This window comes from Gallinula chloropus (assembly GCF_964237585.1).
Source record: "Gallinula chloropus genome assembly, chromosome: Z".
Lineage (NCBI taxonomy): Eukaryota > Metazoa > Chordata > Aves > Gruiformes > Rallidae > Gallinula > Gallinula chloropus.
In genome coordinates this window covers 51,230,317-51,256,625 of record NC_140089.1, presented here as the reverse complement: position 1 = coordinate 51,256,625, position 26,309 = coordinate 51,230,317, and the positions used below count along the sequence as shown (strand labels likewise).

The 26,309-nt window shown below is 43.3% G+C and overlaps 1 protein-coding gene across 1 annotated transcript in view; it reads right to left on the bottom strand.

Moving 5' to 3' along the window:
- Positions 1-24,453, bottom strand: part of LOC311203876 (neuronal acetylcholine receptor subunit alpha-7-like) — a gene marked incomplete at both ends in the record, with an annotated part of 64,239 nt that extends 39,786 nt beyond the window's left edge. Inside the window, 2 exons of the mRNA XM_084278663.1 lie at positions 4,126-4,265; positions 24,375-24,453. Of these exons, the coding sequence (XP_084134789.1) occupies positions 4,126-4,265; positions 24,375-24,453 (219 nt within the window). The remainder of the gene's footprint in view (positions 1-4,125; positions 4,266-24,374) is intronic.
- Between the last annotated feature and the right edge of the window lie 1,856 nt (positions 24,454-26,309).

Genomic DNA, 26,309 nt, shown 5'->3' with positions numbered 1-26,309 from the left:
CTGTGAACAACCAAATGTACCAAGGCTTATTGTTGCAGCAGTACTAATGCAATGACCCAAAGATAATGGTGAATAGTACCACTAGCAGAGAGCAAGCTGGAAAGTAAAGACTGGTTTTGTTTTGGGTTTTGGTTGGGTTTTTTATTTGTAGAATACTTCGCTAGTGCTTCCATCATATGGAAGTAGACCACTTTGGATAAGGTCCCCTGCAAATGCCAGTTGGAGCAATGAAAACAGTTATTCATGATGACAAATGGTTTCTACCTAGCAGACTCCTGTCATATTAAGCCAAGGAAAAAATGCTTGCATTTCCACTGCTGTGAAAAAAGTCATGCTTAATTTTTTTATTTCTCTGGCTTAATCAACTGACTGTACTCTTGGACAAAATAAGAAGTAAATTCTTGTTCTAAGTATTCTTGGATGTGGTCTACATTTTTTTGGGCTGGAAGGGTTTGGCAGGGCCTGACAGTGCTGTTTGTGAAAGTCACTAGCCAAATGACCTGCTGATGCACAGGGAATGCCTAGCCAAAGAAATAACAAAAATTTTGATGTGGAATCAGTGTCAAAGTGAACTAAGTTTGACCAAAAAATCAGTTGAAATTGGCAGTGGAAAAAAAGTTAATTTCAGATGAATTATGATACTGCACAACCTAATTGGTCTCTACAACTACATGAAGAGAGATTCTAGAGAAATGGGGACTGACCTCTTCTCCCTACTGACAAGAGATAAGACAAGAGGAAATAGCCTCAAGTTGTGCCAGGGGAGGTTTAGATTGGATGTTAGGAAAAACTTCACACAGAAGGTTGTTAGGCATTGGAACAAGCTGTCCAGGGAGGCAGTGGAGTGTCCATTCCTGGATGGTTGGAAGTGCTGCTGAGGGAAATGGTTTAGTGGTGGTTGGCAGGTTAGGTTAATGGTTGAGATTTGATGATCTGCAAGGTCCCTTCCAACCAAGAAAATTCTATGATTCTATGATTCCAAGGCAGAGTCCAAGCAGAAGTGACCCTCAGAAACTGCACACATGTGAGACAGCTCAGCATGAAGTTGTACTTAAACACAGAGAACAAGGCAAGCTGAATGGAGCCGCACTGCTAAGCAGGGTGATGTAACTGTCCCTCTTTCTGCTCATTTGTTTCCTGGATGTAAAAGGCCTGTCTTGGCTCTAGTTGTGGATTAATATAATTTTGGAAAAAGTCCTAACCCTAATGGCAAGAAGTGCTTCACTTGCATTTATCTACCATAACTGTGACAAAGCACAGAACATTTTCTTCATGCCTTTGAGTATGATGTCTGGTTTTGAGCACTAAAAAGCACACATATTCTGTGCAGGCAAATACATACTGGTAGAAGTAGAAAACCTAATCCAAGGTAGTCATGGTAGTCATGCTTTGTGGCCACATGGTGCTCAGCTGAGGCTGGGGCTGAACCATGACAAGTATGTGTAGGAGCCAGACTTATGGAGGCACATCATGTAACCTTTCACAGGTAAAAAAGGATTAGATATGATGCCAGGTCTTGGTAAGGAGTGAGTTTATGTGGGTATCAATGCTACACCCCTTCTTCCTTCTATACAACAATAAAATAGGAGAATGGGTTTTCATTTTCTTTACACTGTTTCCTCCCACAGGAAACTAGTCCTAGGCACACTGTCTCACATCTGTTGCAGTGATAACTTACAAAACATCCCAGTGAGTCTGACTGTACTGTTGTATACCCTGGCACACCATACTCCCCATAGCACAGAGTCCTTGTTTCCTCCCCATAGAGCATGGTGCTTAGTCCTGTTAGCTGGGACCTTACCTAGCACCCTGATCAATTATGATAATGGAGCATGTTGAACATGTAAGTCCTTGGAAAGAGCAGCTTTATGCTTTGTTACTGCATATACCATTGCCAAGACTGTGATGCTGTCTATTGCCTTCCCCGAGTGAGGATCAACTGTGCTTTGCATGATATTTGCTGTGTCTCATGCCTGGCAGGGCAGCTGAGGATGTGGAATCAACTTACCCCTGGCATCCCATCTGAGTGAACAGAGAGATGTCCACTTGATTTGTCTGGTGGTGTGGCAGTGAATAAAGGTTACCTCTCCTTTCTACCTCACCTGCTATTCTTTACAACACTGTGGCTATCATGACCCTCCTTTTAAACAGGCTTTTGCCTCAGCAACTGGAGCATCTAGATGCTGCAGACTGTCCAGTCAGCCATGGAGGCTGGTGGATATGTTCATGCTTACAGCCTGCTTGTTGCTAGCATTGTCCTTGAATTGCTTCCTGATATAGGGCTACATGGGGGGCAGCGTTCTGTAGGTTTTCAGGGTGGTTGATTTAGCCACTTGTTGTTGCCACAGTGACGCTTCTACAACAGAGAACTGGCTGCCAAGGGATTTTCTGGCCCTCCTCTGGAAGAGACAGGCACCCTTTTACATAACACGAGATAAACACTTTTAGTGACTCTGAATGTTCTTAAAAACAGTCTTGTGCAGCTTGCAAGACCATGAGCCTGGGACAAGTCATTAATGCTCTGAGCTGATTAACTTCCAGCATCTGTAGCACATGCAGCAAAGCTTTGTTTCTCGTATATATGACCATTTATATTAGATTACTTCTTTCCTATTCTGGACAATCAAAAGGAAAGAGTAAAATTAAATTTGTTGCAACGGGCATTGACATAATGTGGATAAAATGGTTAAAGAAATTCTGATGTCCTGAAAGGATGGGTTTCACACGTGAACGTGAAACCAAGTGAAAAAATGTCTTATGTAACTCTGACTAACTTTGAAAATGTACAGACACAGCCCTAAGGCTAAAAAGTCCCCTTTACCACCCCTAACCTTCAAATTACTGCAGGAAAATACCATCAGAAAAAGAAGAGCTGGAGCAAGACCTTTGGAGCTAAAATGCCTCTGCTAAACCTGGAAATTCTCACTGAAATTTACTTGAAATTAGCTGGAGGATTTCTATGTTCTTCTATTCATGAAGAAGACTCTGATCTCCTGCTGTGAATGAGTGACTTTAGTTCAGAGTACTGATGTCCTGTCTCTTCCAGCTCAATGCAGTTGCTAACATTTCAAACCAGAAAGCAGCTTCCTCTGTCTGAGCGGCTGCTGCTTGCCTCCAGGAGCACCACAGCTGGCTGGGTTCCCCACTTACATGGCACAATGCTGGGGGGCTGGACTTTCAGGGCCCTGCTTTCCCCTTCAGGGAAAGTACTTGGTGCACTATCCATTTCCACAAAGATTGTGGAAGCTTCAAAAGTTTAAGTATTCAAGGCCTTTGTCATATTGGTTTGCAACTGCACAAAGGTTTGCATGTCTCTCTGTCCTTTGTTCCCTCCACAACAGTGGACATTTGGAGAACCAGCCCATAATACTGACTGTGGAAAAGGTAGGATGATGAAAGGAGCACTAATGTGTTCAGCCCTTTCCTGTGTTGACAAGATGAAGGTGGTCAAAATTGTTCTCCTGACTTTTTTTTACCATGTAGATGAAATAAATATTATCTGTTTATCATACAGAATCTTCAGGATGAAAAAAGGAATTTGAATTATTACATTAATATTTTTCATGGGTCAGATGTCCAATTCAGAAAAAGCATGCTCCAGTCAAGACAATGAGAAGGCTGTCTCCAGGTTTTCCTTTTATATTTTTCTAACATAACTAAGGACAGGCTTCTTCAACTGCAGTTCATGGTAAAAGACATGATGGGAGAAAAGGCCAATGGCATTAGAAAGTCTAATGAAAAAGTGTAAATGCAGTAATGTTAGCTTTGAATGCTGCACATGGTCTTTCATTATTGCATCCCACTGTGAGCAGAATGTATCGTTAATAATTTCTAGTAAAACACAGCTTCTAATTCATTGAATTCTTTTTTCTGTTCAAAACAAATGGGAAAAAATACATTATTAATCTCCTTGCAGGTCATATGGTATCAGAAATGGCTGTGCTTTTAGGAGGATATTAACTCCTCCAAAGTGTCAAAGCATGTACTCCAGCATGTAGGGATAATACTTAGCCAAATAAAGTCTGCTTTCTTTTCTGGTGGCCTGATTAAGTATGTTTTTACAAGAAAGATCAGATTTATTATGGTGAACGGATGCTATAGACAACAGAACAGCAAGTAACTTACCACATCGATTATCTGCAGCAAAGAAAGTTGAAGCTCAACTACAAGGGGTTGAGAATCATTTATTACTGGTCGTTCAAGACGGTTGTAGTTTCTCAGCAGTTCTCTGTACAAGCGTCTCTGGCTTTCACCCTGCTGGGACACTAGGGGAAAAGACAGGAGGCATCTGTCATTCAGGTCAGTCACACTGTCCCCATTGTCTGTCTGGATTTTATTGAAACCCTGCTGCTTAAGAGGTTTGTAATTTACAAGCAGTTACCCTCAAAATGTCCAAACCTCTACACACTGGTATGATAGACCCAACTTTTCTGTGTATGTGACTGGTAAGCTCTTAAAAAAAGTTAGCTACCAACACTTGAATTCATTTCTAATGCTCAGAAACTACTGAATGGTATTTGAGGCTCTAAGTAAATGTCCCCTTTCCCTTGGTGCCTGTGGTGGTTTGGCTCTGGCTAGAGCCCAAATACCCACCAAAGCCTCTCTATCACTCCCCTTTTCAGCTGAAAAGGAGAGAAAATATGTATCAGGAGGTTTAGGACTCGAGATAAGGACAGAGGGATCACTCTCCAATTAGTGTCATGGGCAAAACAGACTCAACACAGAATAAAGAAATGAAAACTAATTTATTACTACTACAACTACACACCCAGTGAACCAGAGCCGGGTAATGAGAAGTGCAGCCAGGTCTTAAAGTACCTTCCCCCCACCCCTCCCTTCTTAGCAGACTTAACTTCATTCAGGATATTACTCCCATCTTCCCCCTGCAACATGGTGTGGGGAGAGACAGGGAATGGGGGAATAGGGTTCTGCTCAGTTCCTCAGAAGCTGCTTTCCTTCTCCAGAGCTTAACACATCTATTTCCCCCCACCCCTCCCTTCTTTGCACACTTGACTTTAATCATAAATTCGCTCCCTTCTCCCCCCCCATACTGTGTGGGAAGGAGCAGAGAATGGGAAATAGGGGGTTTCAGTCCTTTCCTCCCGAATTGTTTTCCTTCTTAGCTGGTGGGGGCATTCCACACACACCCCCTTCCCTGCGGCACCGTGGGGTCCCACACACGGGAGACAGTCCTCTGCTAACTTCTCCAGCTGAGTCCTCTCTATCAGGGAGTCATCTCACCATGTGCCTCAGCACGGCTCCCTTCCATGGGGTGCTGACCTTCGGGCCCAGAGTGCTCCAGCTTGGCCCCCACAAAGTCACAAGTCCCCCACCATACCTCTTCGCAGGCTGTAAATAGTCTCTGCTCCCCATCCTTATCCATGGGCTGCAAGAGAATCTCTCTCTCTGGCATCTAGAGCATCTCATTCTTCCCCTCTCTTCTTCCCTGGCCTTGATGCCTGCATGGCTCTGTACGTCTTCTCACTCCCTTCTCTGGTGGCAAAATGCACGTGCCTGCATTTTTTTTTCTCCTAACTGATTCCCAGAGGCGCTGTGACCATCGCCGATTGGCTCAGCCCTGGTCAGCAGCAACTCTGGACTTGAACTGGCCAATGTTTACTCTCTGGGGCCTGCAGAGAGCTTCTTGCTGCTTCTTGCAGCAGCCGTCTCTGGAGCCCCTGCTTCTTTACCAGAACCCAGCTATGCAAAACTGTGACAGTGCCCCTCTGCTCATGGCCAGTAGAAATGCAGCTCCAAAATACCAGGCAGCTCCCTGGAAGGCAGTCAGAATGTTTGGATTTGCTTGTTCTTATGTCATAGAGACTGGCTGCTGTAAGCCAGTCCTGGTATTAGTTGGACATACTGACTGTTTACGCAGCATGGATAACAAGTATACTTACTCCTTGGAGTTGAGGTATCAAGCCCTTGTCTGTGCTCAGGAAGCAGTAACAAGCCTTCTTTATACCCTTTTCACTTTTGTGTTGGAGTCTTTCCAGGCTTTGGATTACTTCCCCTTGCCTTTTTTCCTTCTGATTGCAGCAAACTTTGTTAAAACCTAATGAGGTGGTGGTATGAAGGCATAAGTATTTCACAGATATGATACTGAATATCTGGTTTTATACAACTACCTCAACTTCCACTGGGAACAGCCTCAACACAAGAGCTGTCATGCAAACACATGAGCAGTCTTAAAATGCACAATGTTCCTGTTCCCCAGCTTTGGGGTGAATATGGAGAGAATCCATCTAACCTGTGTGACTAGGTTTTCTTGTCAACAACAACCAAAGATGGGACAAGGTAGCAGTGATGGCTTGGGTCTGTTTCCAGAGACCCAAGAGCGCTTTGTTGGGACACACTGCTCAAGAGCTTAGGTCCCCCAGAACAGTGTACATGTTGGTGCTCTGGTCAGTGGCAGCCTGAGGTCTACCTAAGAGTGAGGGTCATGGGCTGCAGGTTCCCTGAGGCCAAACCAGCCCTGCCAGCAGGAGTGTATATTCCCTGAACTGTAGAAACCCAATCACTGTCAGGGAACCTGCACTAAATTATCATTACTTTTGACTGTTCTGGCCAGGCCAGAGTTAACCTCCCCAAGAAGTCAGCACAGGTGAGCTGAGTCAGCCCAGGTTGTTTTCCATACCACCTGACATCACTCCCCCATAAAGGTGCTGGTTGGGGAGGGGTGCTCCTGGGTGCCTCCAGGACAGTCTGAGTGTGGCCAGGGCATTGAGTTGGTCCTTGCATTGTGCAGTACTCTGTGAATATTGGATCAGTAAGTTACTCTGTTATCACCAGCACTAAGTGCCATTTACTGCAGGCTATTATTGTTCTCCTTTCACAGTGATTTTGTCCATAAACTGTCCTTATCCCAACCCATAGAGGCTGTCTGTTTCTCCCCTGGGAGTGAGCGACTGGCGTGTGGTGCTCAGTCAGTGGTTGGGGCTGAACCGCCACATACTGATTTTTTTTTTATCCAGTGCAGCTCCTTGTCTCTGTGTGTGACTCTTGAGCAGAGCTCTGCACATTGAGACCAGGACTCTTCTTACAGTGGTTAGGATTAATATCTTTTTTGACAATGCAAATCAGTTCTGCTTTCACCAGACTCTGTGTTCAGCAAAACCTGCAAGCCCAGAACAGGTTACTCTCCAATACAGCAGCCATGCCTTTTAAAGCTGATAATAAATTTAATTTATAAACAGTTTATAAGTCTATTTGATTTGTGTTCTCAGTTTTCCTGATATTAAAGCTTTCCAGTATAGCAGTACCTGGTAAATGAGGAAGAGTATTTTTGCTTAGTTTGGTAAGTTCCACCTGCATGTCATCTTCATTGTCCCTCTCTGCTCTTGTATAGTACATTACATTACTTTGGGGATCCAGAGGAGCAGATGCTGTAAGCGCTGCTCCAATAGCCCTTACTGATACATCAGTACTGGATGCTATGTTTTCACCATCAGCAAAGACAAAAGCTGTCCACAGTATCTCTCCTTCACCAGCTCAAGTAAGCTTCCCTACAAAGCAGTGATTTAGGTCCTTTGTTGTGGCCTTAGTACATGCTTTCCAGTGCCTCAACAGACCCCAACTACCTGTAACATCCTTTTGTGAAAAGGGAAACAGTGAAAATCACTACACCACCTTCTTTGGGAAAAGTGTATGTTTTAAGCAGATTTGCTGCCTTTTTACTCACCCACCCACCACCCAACCTCCCATATTCCTGTGCTTTAGGGAAGAAATGACTGCTCGCACTATTGCTCTCATCTTGAGTACTTACATAACGTTTGCCTTTAATGTTCCTTTTAAATCAGCTGCCTCAGGTTTTACAAGGGAAAAGTGCCCTTCACCAGAAACTGTAAGTAGGCTGGGCTGCTAGAGTGCCCTGGTACCACTGCTGTCACAGTGCATTTAAGCAGCTCCCCCAAGGGATGTCTGACGGAGAAATTTGAGCATAACCCTTTACTGTGTGCTTTGGGAAGCTGTTTTAGTACTCTCTGCTCCAACTGTGCTGAAGCCAGGCCCCTTTACCTATTAAACTTTGCTAGCTGCGGGAGCTTAATACTGCAATTTTGCACCTGATTTTCCATACTTTCTTCAACTCTTCCCTTACTATGATCCTATTACTTTGCTACCTCTTGCACCTGAAATTGTTAACATAGACTTAGCTGATCTATCTTAGCCTGCTGAGTTTAGATTGGTGACCACATGTTTGTATGCTGCCTGGTTTTACTTTAAAAATCATATAGATTCAGAAGCAGTGGAGTATTTGGGGTTTCCTGGCAAATAACCATGGCAGCTGTTGGTACCACAAAGACTGGCTAGTCTAATCATACTGACACCTGTCCAGTGCGGCTGCTTTGGAGAAGGAGCGGAGGTGGATCGCAAGTCACAGAATCACAGAATTTTAGGGGCTGGAGGGATCTCCAGAGATCATCGGGTTCAACCCCCCTGCCAAAGCAGCTCCCCAGCTCATATTGCACAGAGAGGCATCCGGACGGGTCTTGAATATCTCCAGAGAAGGAGACTCCACCACCTCCCTGGGCAGCCTGTCCCAGGGCTCTGTCACCCTCACTGGGAAAAAGTTCTTCTGCATGTTGGTGAGGAACTTCCTGTGCTCCAACTTGCAGCCATTGCCCCTGTCCCCACAGTGACACTGTGGCTGCCATTTCCCTCTGTCTTCCACACTTCAGATATTTATAAACATTAATCAGATCCTCTCTCAGTCTTCTTTTCTCAAGGCTGAACATCCCCAGTTCATTCAGCCTTTCCTCATAGGGGAGATGCTCCAGGTCCTTAATCATCTTTGTGGCCTTTTCACAGGCTGTCATAGTTTTTTTTCTTTAAAATGTAATCTTCAAATACTTGATGTTTCATACTCCAGAGAGATTTCTGCTTTTTTTCCCCTTTTAATGCTTTTTCTAATACATTGTGACACTACATATGTATGTGCTAAATGGAATGTTTGCTGGTGATGAGGAATTCTGGATCTCTCAGGATTAGTGGTAGAGTAAGCTTTACCACTGCCTACCCCTCAGCCACAGAAATCTAACCAAAAGCAGGGACATGGTTTTTTTAGTTTAAGTTAGGCTGGATGTCAATATTAAGCTTGCCAGGTCGGTGTCCCAAAAGTAATGCCTGACTTGGCTGTGCATGTTACAAGAAAGTACAAGGAAGTAGCAAAGGGCATGATGATTTCTAGTTAAAGGATACCTGAGGAACAGAGATCTTCTTATGCCCCACTGCCTCAGCCAATATCCCACTTGGTTTTGAATTATCTCTGAAGCAGTAGGAAAACACAGTCTCATTAAAAGTTGGAGGGAAGAGCAGTGTACAATCTTTATGTCAAGTTTTCCAGGACTTTTGATACCATTTTCAAGAACATCCTCATAGACATTTGTCTATGCCTTACAGGCTAGATAAGTGAACAGTGGGGTGGATTGGAAAATGGCTGAACTGTCAAGCTCAGAGGGTTGGAGGCAGCAGCACAAAGTCCAGCTAAAGGCCAGCCAGTGGTGGAGTACTCCAGGGGTGGGTATCGGAGCCAACGCTGCTTAACATTGTTAATAAAGGAACAGAGCACACCTTCAGCAAGTTGTCAGATGGTTCAAAACTGGGAGGAGGGGCTGACACAGTACATGGTTTTGCTGCCATTCAGAGAGATCTTGAAAATCTGGAGAAAAGGCTGACAGGAACCTCATGAAATTTAATGAAATGCAGTACAAACTCCTGCACCTGAGGAGGAGTAACCCCAGGCACCAGTCTAGGCTGGAGACCAAGTTGGCAGAAGAACCCTGGAGTCCTTTTAGATACCAAGTTGACTATAAGCTGGCAATGCACCCTTGAGACAAAGGCCCCTAAGCATCCAGAGCTGCATCAGGCAGAGCCTTACCAGTAGGTCAAAAAGGGATCAGACTTCCTCTTTAGTCAGCACTGGTGAGACACACCTGGAGTGCTGGGCCCAGTTCTGATCTCAATACAAAGGAATCACAGAGCTAGTAGACCGAGAGCGAGGTTGTCCCTCAAGATTCTGAATAATCTGAAATGGTTCCCTAAACTGATCCTGCAGTTTGTGGGTAATTGGGAGGCACAAGGCAACCAATTCACAGAAGGGACATAGTCCCCTGATGCTATTATGAAGGGCTTTATGGACAACCAAGACATTCATGAACTACGGTCAACTTGAATACATCTCTCTGAATCTCCTCTCATGCTTCTGTGTGCACAAAGCAGTCCACAAAAAGCACATTGATGGATCAACATGACCTATAAACTGCTACCAATCTCTTGGGACTACACACTACAGATCTATTTATTCTTTCTTTCTGGGATGGATTGGCTGAGAACTGCACAGCAATGTAACCTGCCTAGGATCTATTTCTCTATTGCAGAGGGCTACCACCTACTGTAACAGGAGACACAAGAAAATGTAGGTCCCTCCAAATGCACTACTGTGAGACCAGGGAGCTCCTCTGGTAAGGTATCCTCTATGCTGGATTGGAGAGTCCTATGATGTGAAAGAAGAACCTGTAGCAAGAAAACAGAAGCTTCTCTGTGGGATTATTTCTGAAATTTATCTGAAAAGCTGTCCTCCTTCTTTGTTCCCCTAAAACATGTTTGCCTTGGATTATTTCAGCAGGAAATAAAGCAAGTCATCTTGCTAACAGCATATGAGAGTTCATCCTTTTTATTAAATGCAGATATGTTACAATGTTCCAGACTGGTTAGACCAAGAGACTAGAACTGAAACATGTGATAGGTGCATATCTTAAAAACCCTACAAAAGCAAAAAACAATTCCAAATAAACCACAGACATCTCCTCTGAGAAAGCCTAGAAACAACTTAATTGCATCCATATATCTGGACAATGTGTGGATTGATAGCTAGAGGGAAAGAGGCACCACTGATAAGGCTTGCACAGATGGTGTTTCATACTGTGTGTCTTTATAGTATATGTAAAGGGGATTGAAATCTCTGAGACAGTGCAATCAAATTAGATCAAGCTGGTTCTGGCTGATGTCAGCTCCAGGTCAGCAGGTGTGAATGCCAAAGCTCAGACTGAATTCCTCATGTCATACTGCTAGTGATGGCAAGGAGAGCTATCTCAACCGACCTGCATGTTTTATGGTGACCTAAGACATGCTGATCTTGGTGTAAGTAAGATATCTGTTAGCTGCAAAGCTAAAAAAAACCCAAATACCCCAAACATCTGGGTAGGGGGAAAAAAAAGAGAAAAAGAAACTTGACTAAAACTAGGAAAGCCCTTTCTCCTTCCTTCTGTGCTGCATATGCTTTCACTTTTTGTACTGGTTTCTTTCTTTACAATTTCGCTTGGACTGTTGAGGAGACATCAGGCTTTAGGCATGTGACTGCAGGCTAACAGCAAACCTCTACTGACTCTGTTCGGCTCTGGGCACGGATTGTTATTTCCATGTTTGTCATTCTGTCCTCCCCACTGTGTTCACCATAATACTCCCTATGCCTTCTGTGGGTTTGTGTTCAGATTCAGGGAAGCATCTGTTGGGGCTGGAGGCTGTTCAGCATTTTCTGGTAGGAATGGCTGTCAAAATTGCAGCTATCTCTGGACAGGCTATCCATATGTCATGCTCAGAAAAGCCAGATGCTCCCTCCTTTCCTAGGAGCTGTCATGTCTGCTCTAGGCTGGTCAATTCTCTTGCTCTGCTTTGCATGCAGAGTTTCCTGAACTACAAGGCAAGAGTCCAGCTCTTGCCACTTCCCCACATTTGCTCCAGAAATGGTCAGCTTCTCCACAAAGCATCCTTGGCATGGACCACATAATGGCTTGCTGTTCACAATAGAGAATAAATAATGAAATATTAACAGGAGCGTACGTGGAAGGACATGGATTTCCAAGAGGTTTTCTGCCACAGTATCTATATTTATTACCATTCCATCCCTGGCTCATAGTATTTTATTTTAATAATTCTTGAAATTTTTGGAGAGAGATATTGCTCACTTCTTCTGGCAGAAGCTTAAGCCTTACACAAATTATTAATTGATTGTTGTAGTTTTGTGTGGCTGGGTTTTGGTGAAAAGAAACAGCTAGAAGCTTTCTGCAGGCCTGACAGACTAAACACCAGCCAACTCAAGGCCAGACTCATTTTTGACCAAGGCCAAGCCAATCAGCAATGGTCATAGCACCTCTGTGAATCACATATAGGAGCAAAAATCAAAGTGCAGGGTACTGCACCTGGGTCAGGTCAACCCCTGTTACCCACACAGGTTAGGAGATGATGTGCTGGCAAGCAGCCCTGAGGAAAAGGACCCTTGGGGAAAACTGCTTGTCACCGTCTCCCATCTGGACATTGAGCCATTGGCCACCACACTGTAGATGTGACCACTCAGCCAGTTCCTTATACACTGAACAGTCCATCCACAAAATACGTATCTCTCCAACTTAGAGAGAAGGCTGTTTTGGGGGACCATGTCAAAAGCCTTGCAAAAGCCCAGACAGATGACATCCATAGCTCTTCCCTTGTCTACCAAAGCAATTACTCCATTATAGAAAGCCACTAGCATATTCCTGGTCCATCACATTTGTGCTTTTAAATATTTTGTCTCCTGCTACTTCAAAAAAGGTCCTTAACTGCAGTAATACTGTGGCTGTGGTATTTACTCACTCCCCTTATACCTTCTGCAGGTATTTCACCACATCTACGTATTTTTTTTCTTGTCTGGTTTTCTACTCTGCCACATTCCCTCTTTTTGGTTTTTTGGATAGTTTGCTTGTTTGTTCATTTTACTGTTTTATAAAAGAAATTGGAGGAGTTTTGGTCTTATTTGGAAAACAGTATCATTATGCAGAGAAATACTGTTATATTTTGTTGGGTACTGATTGTATACAATCTTTTTATGATTGGAACACTTAATGATCATAAACCCATTAGGAAAACCTATGGATATCACAGCTAAAACCTAGAGCTTCAGAGTATTTTCCTAATGACCTGCAGACTCTTCTGCCATAGTTCATCTTCTGTTGTTTATTTTCTCTTTTAGCTTATCATGGTAGTCTTACAGGGATTTTTAGGTATTTCTTGGGGAATGCAAAAATAATGATTACAGGAAGACACACACACACACACACACACACTATATGCAATTATGAATTACGGGAGAAGTAACAGGAGTAGTATCAGAGAAAAAGGAGGCTGTTTCACACAGAACTTCATCAGCAAAAAGAACCTGAATGGCAACAACTCTTAAAAAAAAACAAAACATGGCATGTTCTAATGCTTTGGTAGGTATAAAACCCCACCAACCTTATTCGGTATTGCAGATTTCTGAGAATGTAAAGTATGTCACTGCCATATGTCACTTAATCCCCAGAGACACAGATGTGTCCCATCTGCTTTTGTTCTTATGTGCAGCTTTGTTGCTTTTATCTGTAGCTGCAAATACATTGTTTCTTTCAGTGTCCCTTGATTTAAAAGGTATGTCATCACACATTCAGGGAAGAGTACTCATGTAAGAAACAATAGAATCATATCAGCTGTCTCAAATCTGTGTATGTCTGTGTCTCTGTCTGTGTACTTGTGTGCTGTGTCTTTGAATACCACTGTCATTTAAAACCACTTTTTAATCTACTTCCCTTCTGGGTAATCTTTGACTTTAATCTTTGGCTCTCACTATGCAGATTGTTTCTGCATCTTACACACAAAACTTATTAGACACCCATAGGAATGTGAGAAATGCCAGGTTTTCCTAAGCAAAAAGGACCTAATCTTCCTGATATTGGTCATTTCTGTTCTTTCATAGCAGATAAAGAGCTTGCAGCAGAGAAGGGTATTAAAGGGCATGTGAGGAAAGGTTTCATCTCAAAGACTTCAGGCACATGACACCATGCTAAAAAGAGAATATAGGCCATTACATAATGAAAGGATGGGATTATATTTTGGTCGTGCTGGCTTGGTGCAGATATTTTAAAAGCTGAGATGTGTGTGTAAGGTGAAGAAACATACACTAAGATACTAACAGTGGGGTACCTCTCAGAGGTAGGATAGTTATCTAAACTGCCTCATTGTTTCAGGTCAGAAACATCATTGGCTAGTTTACATTAGCTTCATGCAATACATCTCTAATCACTTCAATGTTAGATGCAGAGGAGCACAAGAGAAAGGAGCTGAAGCAATGGTGAGAAACGGAATTTCCATTGCTAAGCATGTTACAAAGAGCTGTGGCTGTCTGAAGATGACTCTCACCAGCCATACTGGGATCTGTAGGGAGGAGCAGTGATGGAAGGCACTGGAAAGAAACAAAATCATATGACAAAAGTGAGATACCAGTGATATATGGTCATGGGTGTACAAGAGTGGGCTTCTGGACTCTCTTCTCCCACTTGTTGCATCACTTCATCAGTACATGTTTCAGCACCTAAACCAGTTAACAAAGTGAAAACCCACCTTGGGAAAACACTATGAATATTTCTAACCAAGTGCTGTCTATGAGGTACCCATGGCACCTGCGCAGCATTCACAGACGTCCTGAAAGGGGACACAGGGAATCTGTACCTTCCCAAAAAGCGCTGTTAACAGCATGCCAGGCAATATGTGGAGACCTCCAATCTAGTAGAGGCATATGTGGACAAACAACTGTAACAATGGTTTCAGTGGAAACATAGGCAAGTCTGATTAGGGCTCGTAAGGGGATAGAAAGAAAGAGGTGTTTTTTCCCTCTAAACCCAGTGCAGATAACCTGCAATGAAATCTTCAGTTTACTGTGCAATACAGGTCTTCAGGCTCTGCTTCCTACCCTGAAAACTTCCCAAAATAATTGGAAAGAAGCTATGGTAGGGCTAACAGGACCCTGGAAGAGAATGAAGATAAATTAACCTCCCAGGAAGAGAAAGATAAGTCATGTTGTCCCCAGGACACGAAGACAACAAAGATAAAAATCTTTAGTTCTCCAAAGAGCTATTGCTTTGTCACAGATATGCCTTTACTAGGCAGAAAAAGCTTGTTCCTTTTCTCACAATTCTGATCTAAGGGAAGGATCTTGCCTCATAATCATTTCCTCAGCGTGATGCTACCAAAGCAGCAGTGGTATTTTTTAACTTCTCTGGGAAATGCAGAGGACAGATTTGAGTGGAACTATTGCAGAAAATAATATTGTAGAAACAAAGCACCTAGTGTGTCCAAAGATATAGCAGTGATTCTTCCCCCTCCTCTCTCTGCAGTGCTGGCCAGTGGCAATGGTTATGATCTCAGGGATGGCTAGTTTCCTGAACAATGAACGTTTGCCTTACCAACCTGCCAGCTGTACTTACATAGCAATGCTAAGGAGCAGAGGTACCAAGAATGCAATAGACAAGGCTCATGATTGCTCCTCCTGACTACTTCCTGCATCACTCAAGCCTCAGCTGTTGTATGTGAGCAAAGTGAAAGCTGCACTGGCTGCAAGGGACAGGCAAGGAACAAATGTCCAAGGTAAACATGGATCTGGGAATGCAGAGAAAGTTGAAAGCTTGTCATTCCAATGTCAGAAACTCAGATGCTGGCTGATGTGAAACTTGGTGTTAGAGCCCTGTAAAAGTGTTGTGGGCTACCCCTGATTGAAATTTTGACTACATCTGTAATGGCTGGTTATTTGTCCTCCTTTTCAGTGCTTAGTACCTGAACTGGAAAGCAAAACTTACCTAAGACATCTATAGATGAGACTCAGCCCTGCTTTAAGCTGCACTGCTGAGCTTTCACTAGGTCAGGCTGAACTTGCTGTTTGACTATGTGAAAGACATAGTGCTGCTACCTGGCTTGTCATAGTTTGAAGGGTTTGGCAGCCAAAGTGGCTGCTAATGACTGATTTTTTTTCCTAGGGAAAGAAGTCTGAGCCTTTGGTGATCCAGGTCTTCAAAGGCAAAGGGCTCAGTAAATAAAGGAATGAAAATTCTCAGCAGGGTTAGAATTCCCAGCATTTTGCTCAGAAATTCCAAACTTATTTTATACTGAAGACAAAAGCTGTTTCTAAGACCATCTTGATGAGGTAAATGAGTAGCTGTGAGCAAATTAGAATTGTGAACAATCAAACAAGGTCTGAGGAGATCTGACCTAGGACATTTAAAATTCTAAGAAGAACTTTGTTTTGGCTGATTCAGCCTAGATTTGCTTATTTGCATATAAAATGGCTGAGCATGGTCTGTGTCATGAAGTTTACAGCTTGGTTTTTTATTTTCCTGCAGACTCTGAACGTCACAAGGTCTCAGTGACAGTTCAGTATCAGTTATCCTTGATTTGTCTGTTTTCAGAATGCTGGATGCTAATATGTCCTCCTCAGGCACAGGCCCTGAGTTCTGGGATCAGTAGGGATATGGCCTCCTTGCTGCACCTGCCAGCCAAATCTGCATTGGATGTGTCACTGATCCTAAGAACAGAAATGAACTATAGTGAAAATTAGGTCTTCCAGACAATGATAATCTGGGGACCTGATTTTGTCTTAACTTTGTTGATTTAAAGCTTTGGTAACTTCAGTCTAATGTTTCTGAATTATGTCAGAGTAAACAAAGCAAAATTAAAACAAAAACTGGTGTCCTACATGTCCAAGTGGAGTATGACAATCATCTTGCAATACAGTAGCAATGCCTGCAGTTGTGGGATTCTTGGTCTATAAAAGGGACCAAATATGGCTGGAAAAGCAGAAAATGACCCTATGCTGCCTAGCCTGCCCTCGTGTATTTCCCAGCATACAGACTTCCTGAATCTGCTAGAGCATTCTGACCCAAAATGAAAATTATTTGCGTACTTAGGAAGAGGTCTCCTCAGAAGAAGGATGTCTCCTCTCCTTACCCATAGACCTGTTCCCATTTGATCTACCCTTTATCATCCTGCCCTCTCATTGTCATTGTCAAGCAACATGTAAATACATTTGGAGATTACATTAGAAGGCTTAGCCCTTGAACCAAACACTGCTGCAGAGAGTTTGTCGCAGGATAGCTGTTTTTATTTTTTTTGCTTAGAACTCCTGAAGCTGTCCAGTTGCCTTTTATGAATTGTATGTGAAGCCTGAACGAAAATGTATCTAGTTGGAAGTTGCTGCACATTTGCCACTTGAAATACTGACAAGTGCAAACTGTCTAACATTTATTTCATTTTTTATCTCATCTCCTCTTCCTATTGTTACAGCTACTCAAAACTAGATTTCAGTTTGATGATGACTTTTCTAAAATGACACAATATTCAAGGCAATGCAATTCATCATTTGTTATGACCTGCTTTGCCCCTTTGCAGACTCAAGATGAGAAATATCACCAAAAAAGCACAAGATGGATAATTATGGAATGTATTTTCTGTATCAGGGGAGCAGTTTTATATCTATAGAGTAGCCACTACAGGGGAGACCACCATCCCTGAAGATCTTCCTAGTCTGACTGCCCAAGAATCAACATACTAGAACTATGCTTGCTCTGAGAATGACCTCTGGAGGTCTCTTCCAGACAAATTATTCTACCAGTTTATAGTGTATAGGTCAGATACCAGTTTATAGTGTATAGGTCAGATACTCTCATCCAAGCTACTACAAACATATCTTTTCCAATTTACAACTTAAATTTTCTCACCTGGCATGGTGGAGATCATAGAATCGCAGAATACAAGAATACCCAAGTTGGAAGGGACCTATACAAATCATCAAGTCCAACTCCTGGCTCCACACCGGGCCAGCCAAGTCAGACCATGTGACTGAGAGCATTGTCCAGATGCTCTTGAACTCAGTCAAGCTCAGTGCTGTGATCACTTCCCTGGAGAGCCTGTTCCAGCGCCCAACCACCCTCTCAGTAAAGAATTCTTCCTAATATTCAACTCTAATCTCCCCAAATCCATACTGTTCCCTCTGGTTCTATGCCTGGTCACCACAGGGAGTAGGAGATCAGAAGCTGATCCTTCACTCCCCCTTGTCAGGAAGCCACAGACCATGATGAGGTCTCCTCTCGGTCTCCCTTTCTTCAAGTTGAACAAACCAAGGGACTTCAACCTCTTCTCATAACACTTCCCCTCCAGACCCTTCACCATCCTTGTTGCCCTGTTCAAGATCTAAGTGAACAGATTCTTTTCCACATAGCCACAGCTGAGCTTCAGGGAACACAGTCAACAGCCTTGTCAGACCAATTTGCAAGCTGGCTTTATTCTGCTGGAGTCCTGTGGTGGTTTGGCCCTGGCTAGAGGCCAAATGCCCACCAAGCTGCTCGCTCATTCCCCTTTTCAGCTGAAAAGAGGAGAAAATATATATCAGGAGGCTTGGGACTTGAGATAAGGACAGAGGGATCACTCTCCAATTAGTGTCATGGGCAAAACAGACTCAATACAGAATAAAGAAATGAAAACTCATTTATTACTACTACAGCTACACACCCAGTGAACCAGAGTAGGGTAATGAGAAGTGTGGCCAGGTCTTAAAGCACCTTCCCCCCACCCCTCCCTTCTTAGCAGACTTAACTTCATTCACGATTTTACTCCCATCTTCCTCCCACAACATGGCGCAGGGAGGGGCAGGGAATGGGGAGTGGGGTTCCGGTGGTTCCTCACAAGCTGCTTTCCTTCTCCAGATCTTAAGACTTCTACTTTCCCCACCCCTTCCTTCTTTGCACACTTGACTTTAATCATAAATTCGCTCCCATCTTCCCCCCCATCGTGGCACAGGGAGGGGCAGGGAATGAGGAATGGGGATTTCCAGTCCTTTTCTCTTGAGTTGTCTTCCATCTTAGTTGGGCGGGGCATTACACACACAAACACCCTTCCCCTACAGCACTATGGTGTCCCACCCACATGAGACATCGTATCCACGAACTTCTTCAGCATGAGTCCTCTCCACCGGGGAGTCATCGCCTCATCACAGGCCTCTCAGCAGGACTCCCTTCCACAGGTGCCGACATTCAGGCCCAGACTCCCCCGGCCTGGTCCCCCGCAAAGTCACAAGTCCCCTGGCAAACTGCTGAGGCATGAATCAATCTCTCCACAGGCTGCAGATGTCTCTGCTCCCCGTCCTTATCCATGGGCTGTGAGGGGACACCCGCTCCACCCTGGTCTTCTCCATGAGCTGCAGGGGAATCTCTCGTGTCAGCACACGCAGTGCCTCATTCTTCCTCCCGCTTTCTCCTTCAGGTCTGCACAGCCTGTTACATCTTCTCACTCCCTTCTCTGGTGGCAAAATGCGTCTGCCTGCAGGTTTTTTTCTCCTATATGTGATTCACAGAGGTGCTGTGACCATCACCAATTGGCAGCAGCAACTCTGGCCTTGAATTGGCCAATGTTTGTACAGTCTGGGGCTTGCAGAAGCTCTAGCTGCTGCTTGCAGAAGCTATCTCGGCAGCACAGCTATGCAAAACTGTGACAGGTCCTCAGTGAGAATTCAGAACTCCTTAAGCCTTGCCCTTCCCTCTGAGTTCTTTTTCTGTACAAATCTCTGTTGCACTAAGGACAGAAATGAGGACTGTGGCTTTCTCTGCAGCATTATGGAATGCAGTAAGTATCAAAGATAGCCATTATTGGAAGGTGATAAGAATTGGAGACAGTTATTTCAATGCTCCGTTAACCACAGCTTTGCTAACTGAGCAAAGCAGATTGATAGCAAGGCAGGACAGTCACCTGCACCTTACTGTTGACATGCGACATGCATAAGTACTCATCCTGACTACAAGTTCATTTGACATTGCAAATTACTGACTTAATGGTGAGTCCCAGGTAGGAAGACTTATTTTGAAACACGTCATGTGGATCTGGTCTCAGCCTTATTACTAGCTGATTTGATCAATGCAGAACGTACCAATGCAGAAAAAGGAAAACTTTTTCTTCAAGCCAAATTTGCTCAGGAGTGTGTTCCAGAACAGCAATAAACTCCTATCCACCTTTTTCATTTCCATGGATGCTACTGATTTCCAGTGCTAGCACTACCTGTCTCAAGCAGATTTGCTTTCTTCCTTAATTAGATTATGCAGGATCTCTAGGCAGCAAGCATCCTTGAACATCCATGTCAGGAGTGATGGAAGTAGTTTTAATCACAGCCTAGAGCTGGAGAGACTTTAAATCTCCCTCCTTGCTTGTGACATGCAAATTAAATTCTGGACTACAGCTCTGTTCAGGACATTATCACTATCACTAACTGATGTTTTCCTCCACAGGAGAACAAAGAGAAAAAAGATCTTTAGGACATGAATCCTGTGCCTGGAATGGGAACTTCTGCTCTGAGATCATGAGAAGGTTCTCTGCCCTACAGCAAGTCTAAAGGCTCCCAAGGCACCATCTGGCATGATCCCAAAGACCAGATGGATACTACTTTCTGCGCACTGTATCTGCTTCTGGAACCCTCCCTACATGTAGAGAGGGCTATACAAATACATGCATGTAACAATAGGTGTTGGTGATGTCAGGTCCTGGATACTTTCTCTGGTCCTTTCCACTTTTTCTAGTGAGATTTGAGGAGAGTTAACAACAAGAAGATTTAGCTTGTATCACTATCAGCAGATGTACATGCAAATACCTCCAAGTTTCCTGGAGCCTGGCAACTTCTTACAAGCGTGAGCCAGCTCCACAGTTACAGCTATGGCTAAGATAATACAGAGCTGCCTTAGAGCTGTGTCAGTGAATGCACATTGAAGATTAGTACCTGAACATGAAGTCTGCTTCATTGAACTGAAAAGTCAATCTCAAGAGACAAGAATGTACAGCAAGTTACTGTAGCAGACAGTAACTCACGGGAAATCTCAGAGATTTGCCTAGAACTCTGCCTGAATGTCTTAAATGTGTTGGCATATATTTCTGCACTAGTGTTCTTGACCACAGAGCAGAGTCACACCTACAAACAGACATGTGCTGTGACAAGTACATTCAATCCCATCTGACTCCATGCAGATGTGATGCCTTAGCACACTCTCAGCATCCAGAGTGACCAGACTCTGATATCTGTGCTCCCAGATGGTATAGTAATGGCAGGTCTCTGGCAGTAATTTGCCATCTCTGCAAGTTGCATGTGTGGCTTCTTTTTAGCCAATATGGAAGAAAACAACTACTTGTGCAAGCAATGGTTTTCCTCATATTTGTTCTATTTTGAACCTGTGTCGTCTGCATTGTTATCTTTGAGTGAGCTTTGTATCACTCAGGAATGAGACCTTTAGACCTCAAATTAAGTATATGAAAGATTCTAAATGATCTGATGTTAACACCTGGTTCTAGTTCGGTAGCATTTATAAGATTTAAATGCGACCTCCTTTGCCAACCACCTAAATTACCATTTACATTGTAGTCTGTTAAGGCACAGGACTTCTCACATGTATTCAATGGTCTCTTTGGTGTTTGACCAACAGCACATTGCAGTTCCATCAGTCCTACCCAGCTGGGGACTAAAGCTGAGACTCCATATATAGGTATTTTAATATTTAAATTATTTATTTATTTTACCAGCCTTGGTTCTTCCAGCTACACAGATCTCTAAACTCATGTCATCTTAGTTTGCATTAGAGAAACTATAGGTGGCAGCAGTATTTGGCCTTTTGAGACTGTCTTGCCAATGCTACTGACACTGTAGAAACAGCACCTGCTTGCATGGAAGTGAACTAAGAACAGTATCCTTGTAAGGGTCTGCTTCTAGAGATCACTAATTGTGTTCTGATGTGATCACCAAAGTCCATCTAAATCAGCAAAGCTGTCAGAAATCATAAAATGAGTGTAGTGCACAAATTCAAGTTCATATTGTGAATGAGCCAAAGAAAAGTCATTTTGCACTCACTGGGTACACCAAGTCAGGCTGAGTTACTTTGTAATTTACATATTTCAGCTGGTTAGATCACTTGCAGCATCCCCTGCCATTGGATTTCTCCTGTATTGCTGAGTACTTACATTCCCACCAGATTGCAGAGGAGGAGCTCCATCCTCAACCTACCTTTGACTTTGTTGAGCTTTTCAAAACCACATGGTCAGAGTATGACCTGATGTCAGGCTACAGAGCAAAGAAACAAAGTCTGACTCTGCAATGTGTGGTGTTTAGTGACCTCACTTAAAGAAAAGGAATTGGAATGAATTCATTGCCTAGAGACTAGAAAAGTGCTCAGAGATGATGCTCCTCAGAGAGGCTAAGTGCCCATGTGGTCACTGGAACAAGTTTCTCAGGAGAACTGGCTTGCAAGGTTGTCTGCACCCTGACTCCCAGACTCTACCATGCTCAGAGAGATGAGCAGGACTGGGCGTGGTCGCTGTCTTCCATTCTCCCCCTGGAGCAGGGTTTTCAAGTCCCTCCTACCTAAGGCTGTTATATGGCTGCTGGGACTCACAGGGTCCTATCACCCTATGGGTGCTCTCTGAGGGATGGCACCTGACCTGGAAGGGATGTCTGTCTCTGAGAGATATCGTCTAAGATACAGGAAGACTGAGATCCAGTTTTGTAACTTTACCTAGATCCCATGGCCCAGCCAAGCATCACTACCTCCAAATTTTTCAGGAATGAGGACTGCAATGAACTCGCATAACAAAATTATCTGTCAGGGCTCCTACCATTTGTGCAAGTGGAGTAAAGTTGGAGCAAAGATTTGTGGAAAGAACTGGAAAACATTACAAAGTTCTTCATGGCTTTTTTTCACAACTTTCATGTCAAGCAGCCCTGCTTTTCAGGAGTTTTCAGTAGCTGAGAAATTGTTATGAATTCTCTTGAAACAACTCAGCACTATGTGAGACTGATGGTAGTTATAATGGATTTGCTGTGACTTCCATGTGGGTGCACTGAGGAATCCTAGGGGAAGCCCTTTGGACCTTACTATTAAAAGTCTCTGCTACTGATAACATGCTAAGATCATCTTGACCTTTTCATCTTCTGCCCCAACTGCACAATTTCTGAGGCTTTTTTTTATTTCCTTTTATTAAAAAAAGTTCACAAAGTAGAAGTCAAATATATACCACCTTAATCAGAGGTTCATTTTATTCTGCTTTAGCAGTTGCCTGTAAAAGTGCATACTTGTAAACTACTGGTAAAAGTGCCTAACAAAAAATCCTCTGAATTATTTATAAAAGCAGTGTGCATCTTCATGTGTTGCTCAGAGAAACTAAGCATTTCCCTTGATGAATTAGTGATTACTCAGTATTTAAAAGGCAGTGTTTAGGCAACTGCTCAAAATGGGATTGCACAGAAAGGGAGTCATAACTAGCTGACATTACCTGGTTAGTTCAGCTCCTGGAGTAGCACAGAAATGTCTTTAAAAAATGATAACAAGATCCTTAATTTAGCAAGATGGGGAAAGATTTTCCTGCAATATCACATTAGGCAACTGAAATGTGGAGCTGTAATAATTAAATACATGGATGTTTTGCAGATTCAGATAAAATAATGAAAGAATTGTTTGCATGGCATGAATAGTCCTGTGCAACATCACATATATGTATTTCCTATGTCCCTGCACTTCTGAAATATGCAGACCACTTTCTCTACTTTAAAAAGACGACCCTTGTTTCTCCATGCATAAATCATGGGTAACATGACATGCTCCCTCACACCTGAAAGACTCAGTTTTAGAATTTATAGTTGCTGCAGGCATGCATGTTTCATATCACAAGCTGTTAGGGAGCAATAAAAGTACATTTTGTGTAGAATCCTGAACATCTTTCAAGACTCTGGTTGTTTCTACCTCCTTTCTCATTTAAAAATTCTTTACTGTTAGCTTTGCAGTCCTCTACATTTTGGAAGAATCACACTGTTCCTACTTTTGTTTTTAACATCCTGAAACTTCAGAAGATAATCTTGGTAGCAGGTGACACCTTAGACTACAGAAGTGCATTATTATTTATAGTAGGCATTTCCAATTTATACTCATCACTGCCTGGACAGGTTTTTGTTAAGCATACTGAAGGTTAGAGGGAAAAATGCAGATTTCTAAATTTATGTATTCATGCAGCTATAAATCTTCCCAAATGATGCATAGAAACAAAACAGTTAAGAATTTTCTTCTGGTAATATTTCTTTGTAGAACACCACTTTAACCTCACAATTACAGGGTTCTCACATCTATTCTGTCCAGCCTGGTGTTGTAATTTCTCATTCCCAAATAAACACTGATATGTTAAGATTTTTAAAGGAGAGCAAGAACATATTCCTTTTGAAATGCAATAATTTCAATTAATTTCTGAATGAGAAAGTGCATCACTTCTTATTAAAAAAGATCCACACCTTTTCAAAGACACCCAGCACTGTAAGATCCACAAACCTAATCAAACTGATGATAAAACAGAGTAGTGCAAGCACTGACCCTAACAAAGTTCAAAGTACAAGCAGTTACAGGTCTTTCTGAAAAGAGTTCGGGTAGGTTGTGACTAGTGTTTAGAAAAAAAGAAAAACAAAACAAAAACCCCAGGAAGTAAACAAACACACACACACCCTCCCACTGAACAATCACAAATGAGCTTACCTTTAACATAGGACAGGAAAAAGGATGCCCAAAGACACAGCCCGGAATAAACAAAGCCAAAAGACTTTTCTGTGAGCATCGTTAAAATAGGCTGCCTGTCCTTCCTGAGCAGAGGGTGAAAGAGGATGAAGTCTTGGAGTCAGTCAGCAATGACGGATGGATTTTGCAATTACTGTAATAAGGCATCAAACCAGCTTCCCACCAGGACAGCAAAGTGCATTTCCTCGTCTGATTCTCCAGTCTCCAGGAGCCAAATTGGCTCAGTGCTGGGTCAGTAAATCCAAATACAGAAGTGCTGGATACTTTGCTTGGGACTCACAGTCACAGGCACTCAGACCCTTTCCTTGCACAGAAACAAATGCAAGCCCTCCCTTTATGCAGCTGTGTGTGTACAGCAAGGAGGGGGATCATGCTGCCTGGAGATGCTTTTTACATCCCCACAGATTATACCTAACTCAACACAGCACGTCTGCAGCTATTCCAGTGCTTGCACTCTAGTGCCTCTAGAGCTGTTTCCCAGGAAAATGAGTTTGTATCCCTCTCTGCTCCCTCTCAGTGGCCAGAGATACTTGCAGCAAGCACCTGTGGCATGGTCCCTCTGCCATGAAGCTGCTTTTTCTCCAAGCAGCAGTGGTTGGGGAGATTTAATAGTGTAGAAGCTGGGGAGGGAGAAACTAGTCAGTATATTCCCATTTTGATGCATGTCATCCTGAAATAATTCCCATCAAACAAGGAGAACTGTCCTGAATGCCCTTATCCACAGCTGCCCACTGCTGCTGGATCTACAAAGTGGAGATCTCTACACACCCTGAATCATCTGGGACATCTCTACTTCCCCATTATATTTTCTTCATCATCTTGCAAAGGCAAGAGAAGACAAACGCTTGAATGCAATGCCTTGCACTCATCATTCCCACCATTTCTTTGTTACTTTTTGCCTGTTCTTCACAGTCAGAAACTTTTCTATCACTAAGTACAGGACTGTGATATTTCCCATGTTGAACTTGGTGAATTTAAGAGAATATCTCAAATTTGGGAGGAGAGGTGTGATGCAAAAGCAAAGTCAATGAGATTGGTAGAAATACTGAGACACCTTGAGGATTGGAAGACCAACTGAACATCACTGCACATGTTCTGTTTGAGAGGAGTTAATATAAATGACTTCTTGGAAATAATCTCAATAACCCAACTTTTTATAAAGAAATGTGATGAATATGTAAAACCAGTCTCTATAATTTAGGAAGTTTTGCCTTGAAAGGAGAACATATTAAGAGGAGTGATGTCCGGTCTGCCCAGCTCTGCAGTAAAGAACACGTGCATAATAACTAGACTGGATATTGAGTCTTCGATTTCATCATTCGAGGCTTTGAGACCCCATGTTCCCTAAAGCTAGGGTTACTTTGGGCACATAAAACACACCTGCACAGCAAAGAAATCATGATGACATTTTATTGAAAGTGGAAGGGGATGCTGAGGGTCAGGAGCTGCAGACTGTCACCATGCTGGTCAAAGCAGGAGCGGAGCCAGCCAGGTGCTGACCTCAGCTGGCAGGGCCTCTGTGGGCACAGGGCTCTGTGCAGGGCCCAGCCAAGATGACGCCTGTGCTCCCTTGCAGAGCAGAGGCAGGGGGCGTGTCCTGGACTCAGGCCTGGCTCTCACAGCAAAGTGGCATGGCCCAAAACACATCCCTGCTCTCTGCTGACCTGTGGGGGGGAGAGACACCCTGTGCAAGACACAGCATTCCTTCCTGCTGCATCCATGCTGGCTACGAGCTCCCCCACCTCTTTGGGGAAAGTGTTCCTCTGAACTACCACCCTCATAGTGACCAGGTTTTTTCCTAACAGCCAAGCTAAATCTACCTTTTTCTAGCTTAAAATCGTTACCCCTCTTCCTACTGCCACATGCCCTTGCGAACAGTTCTTCCCCAGCTTTCTT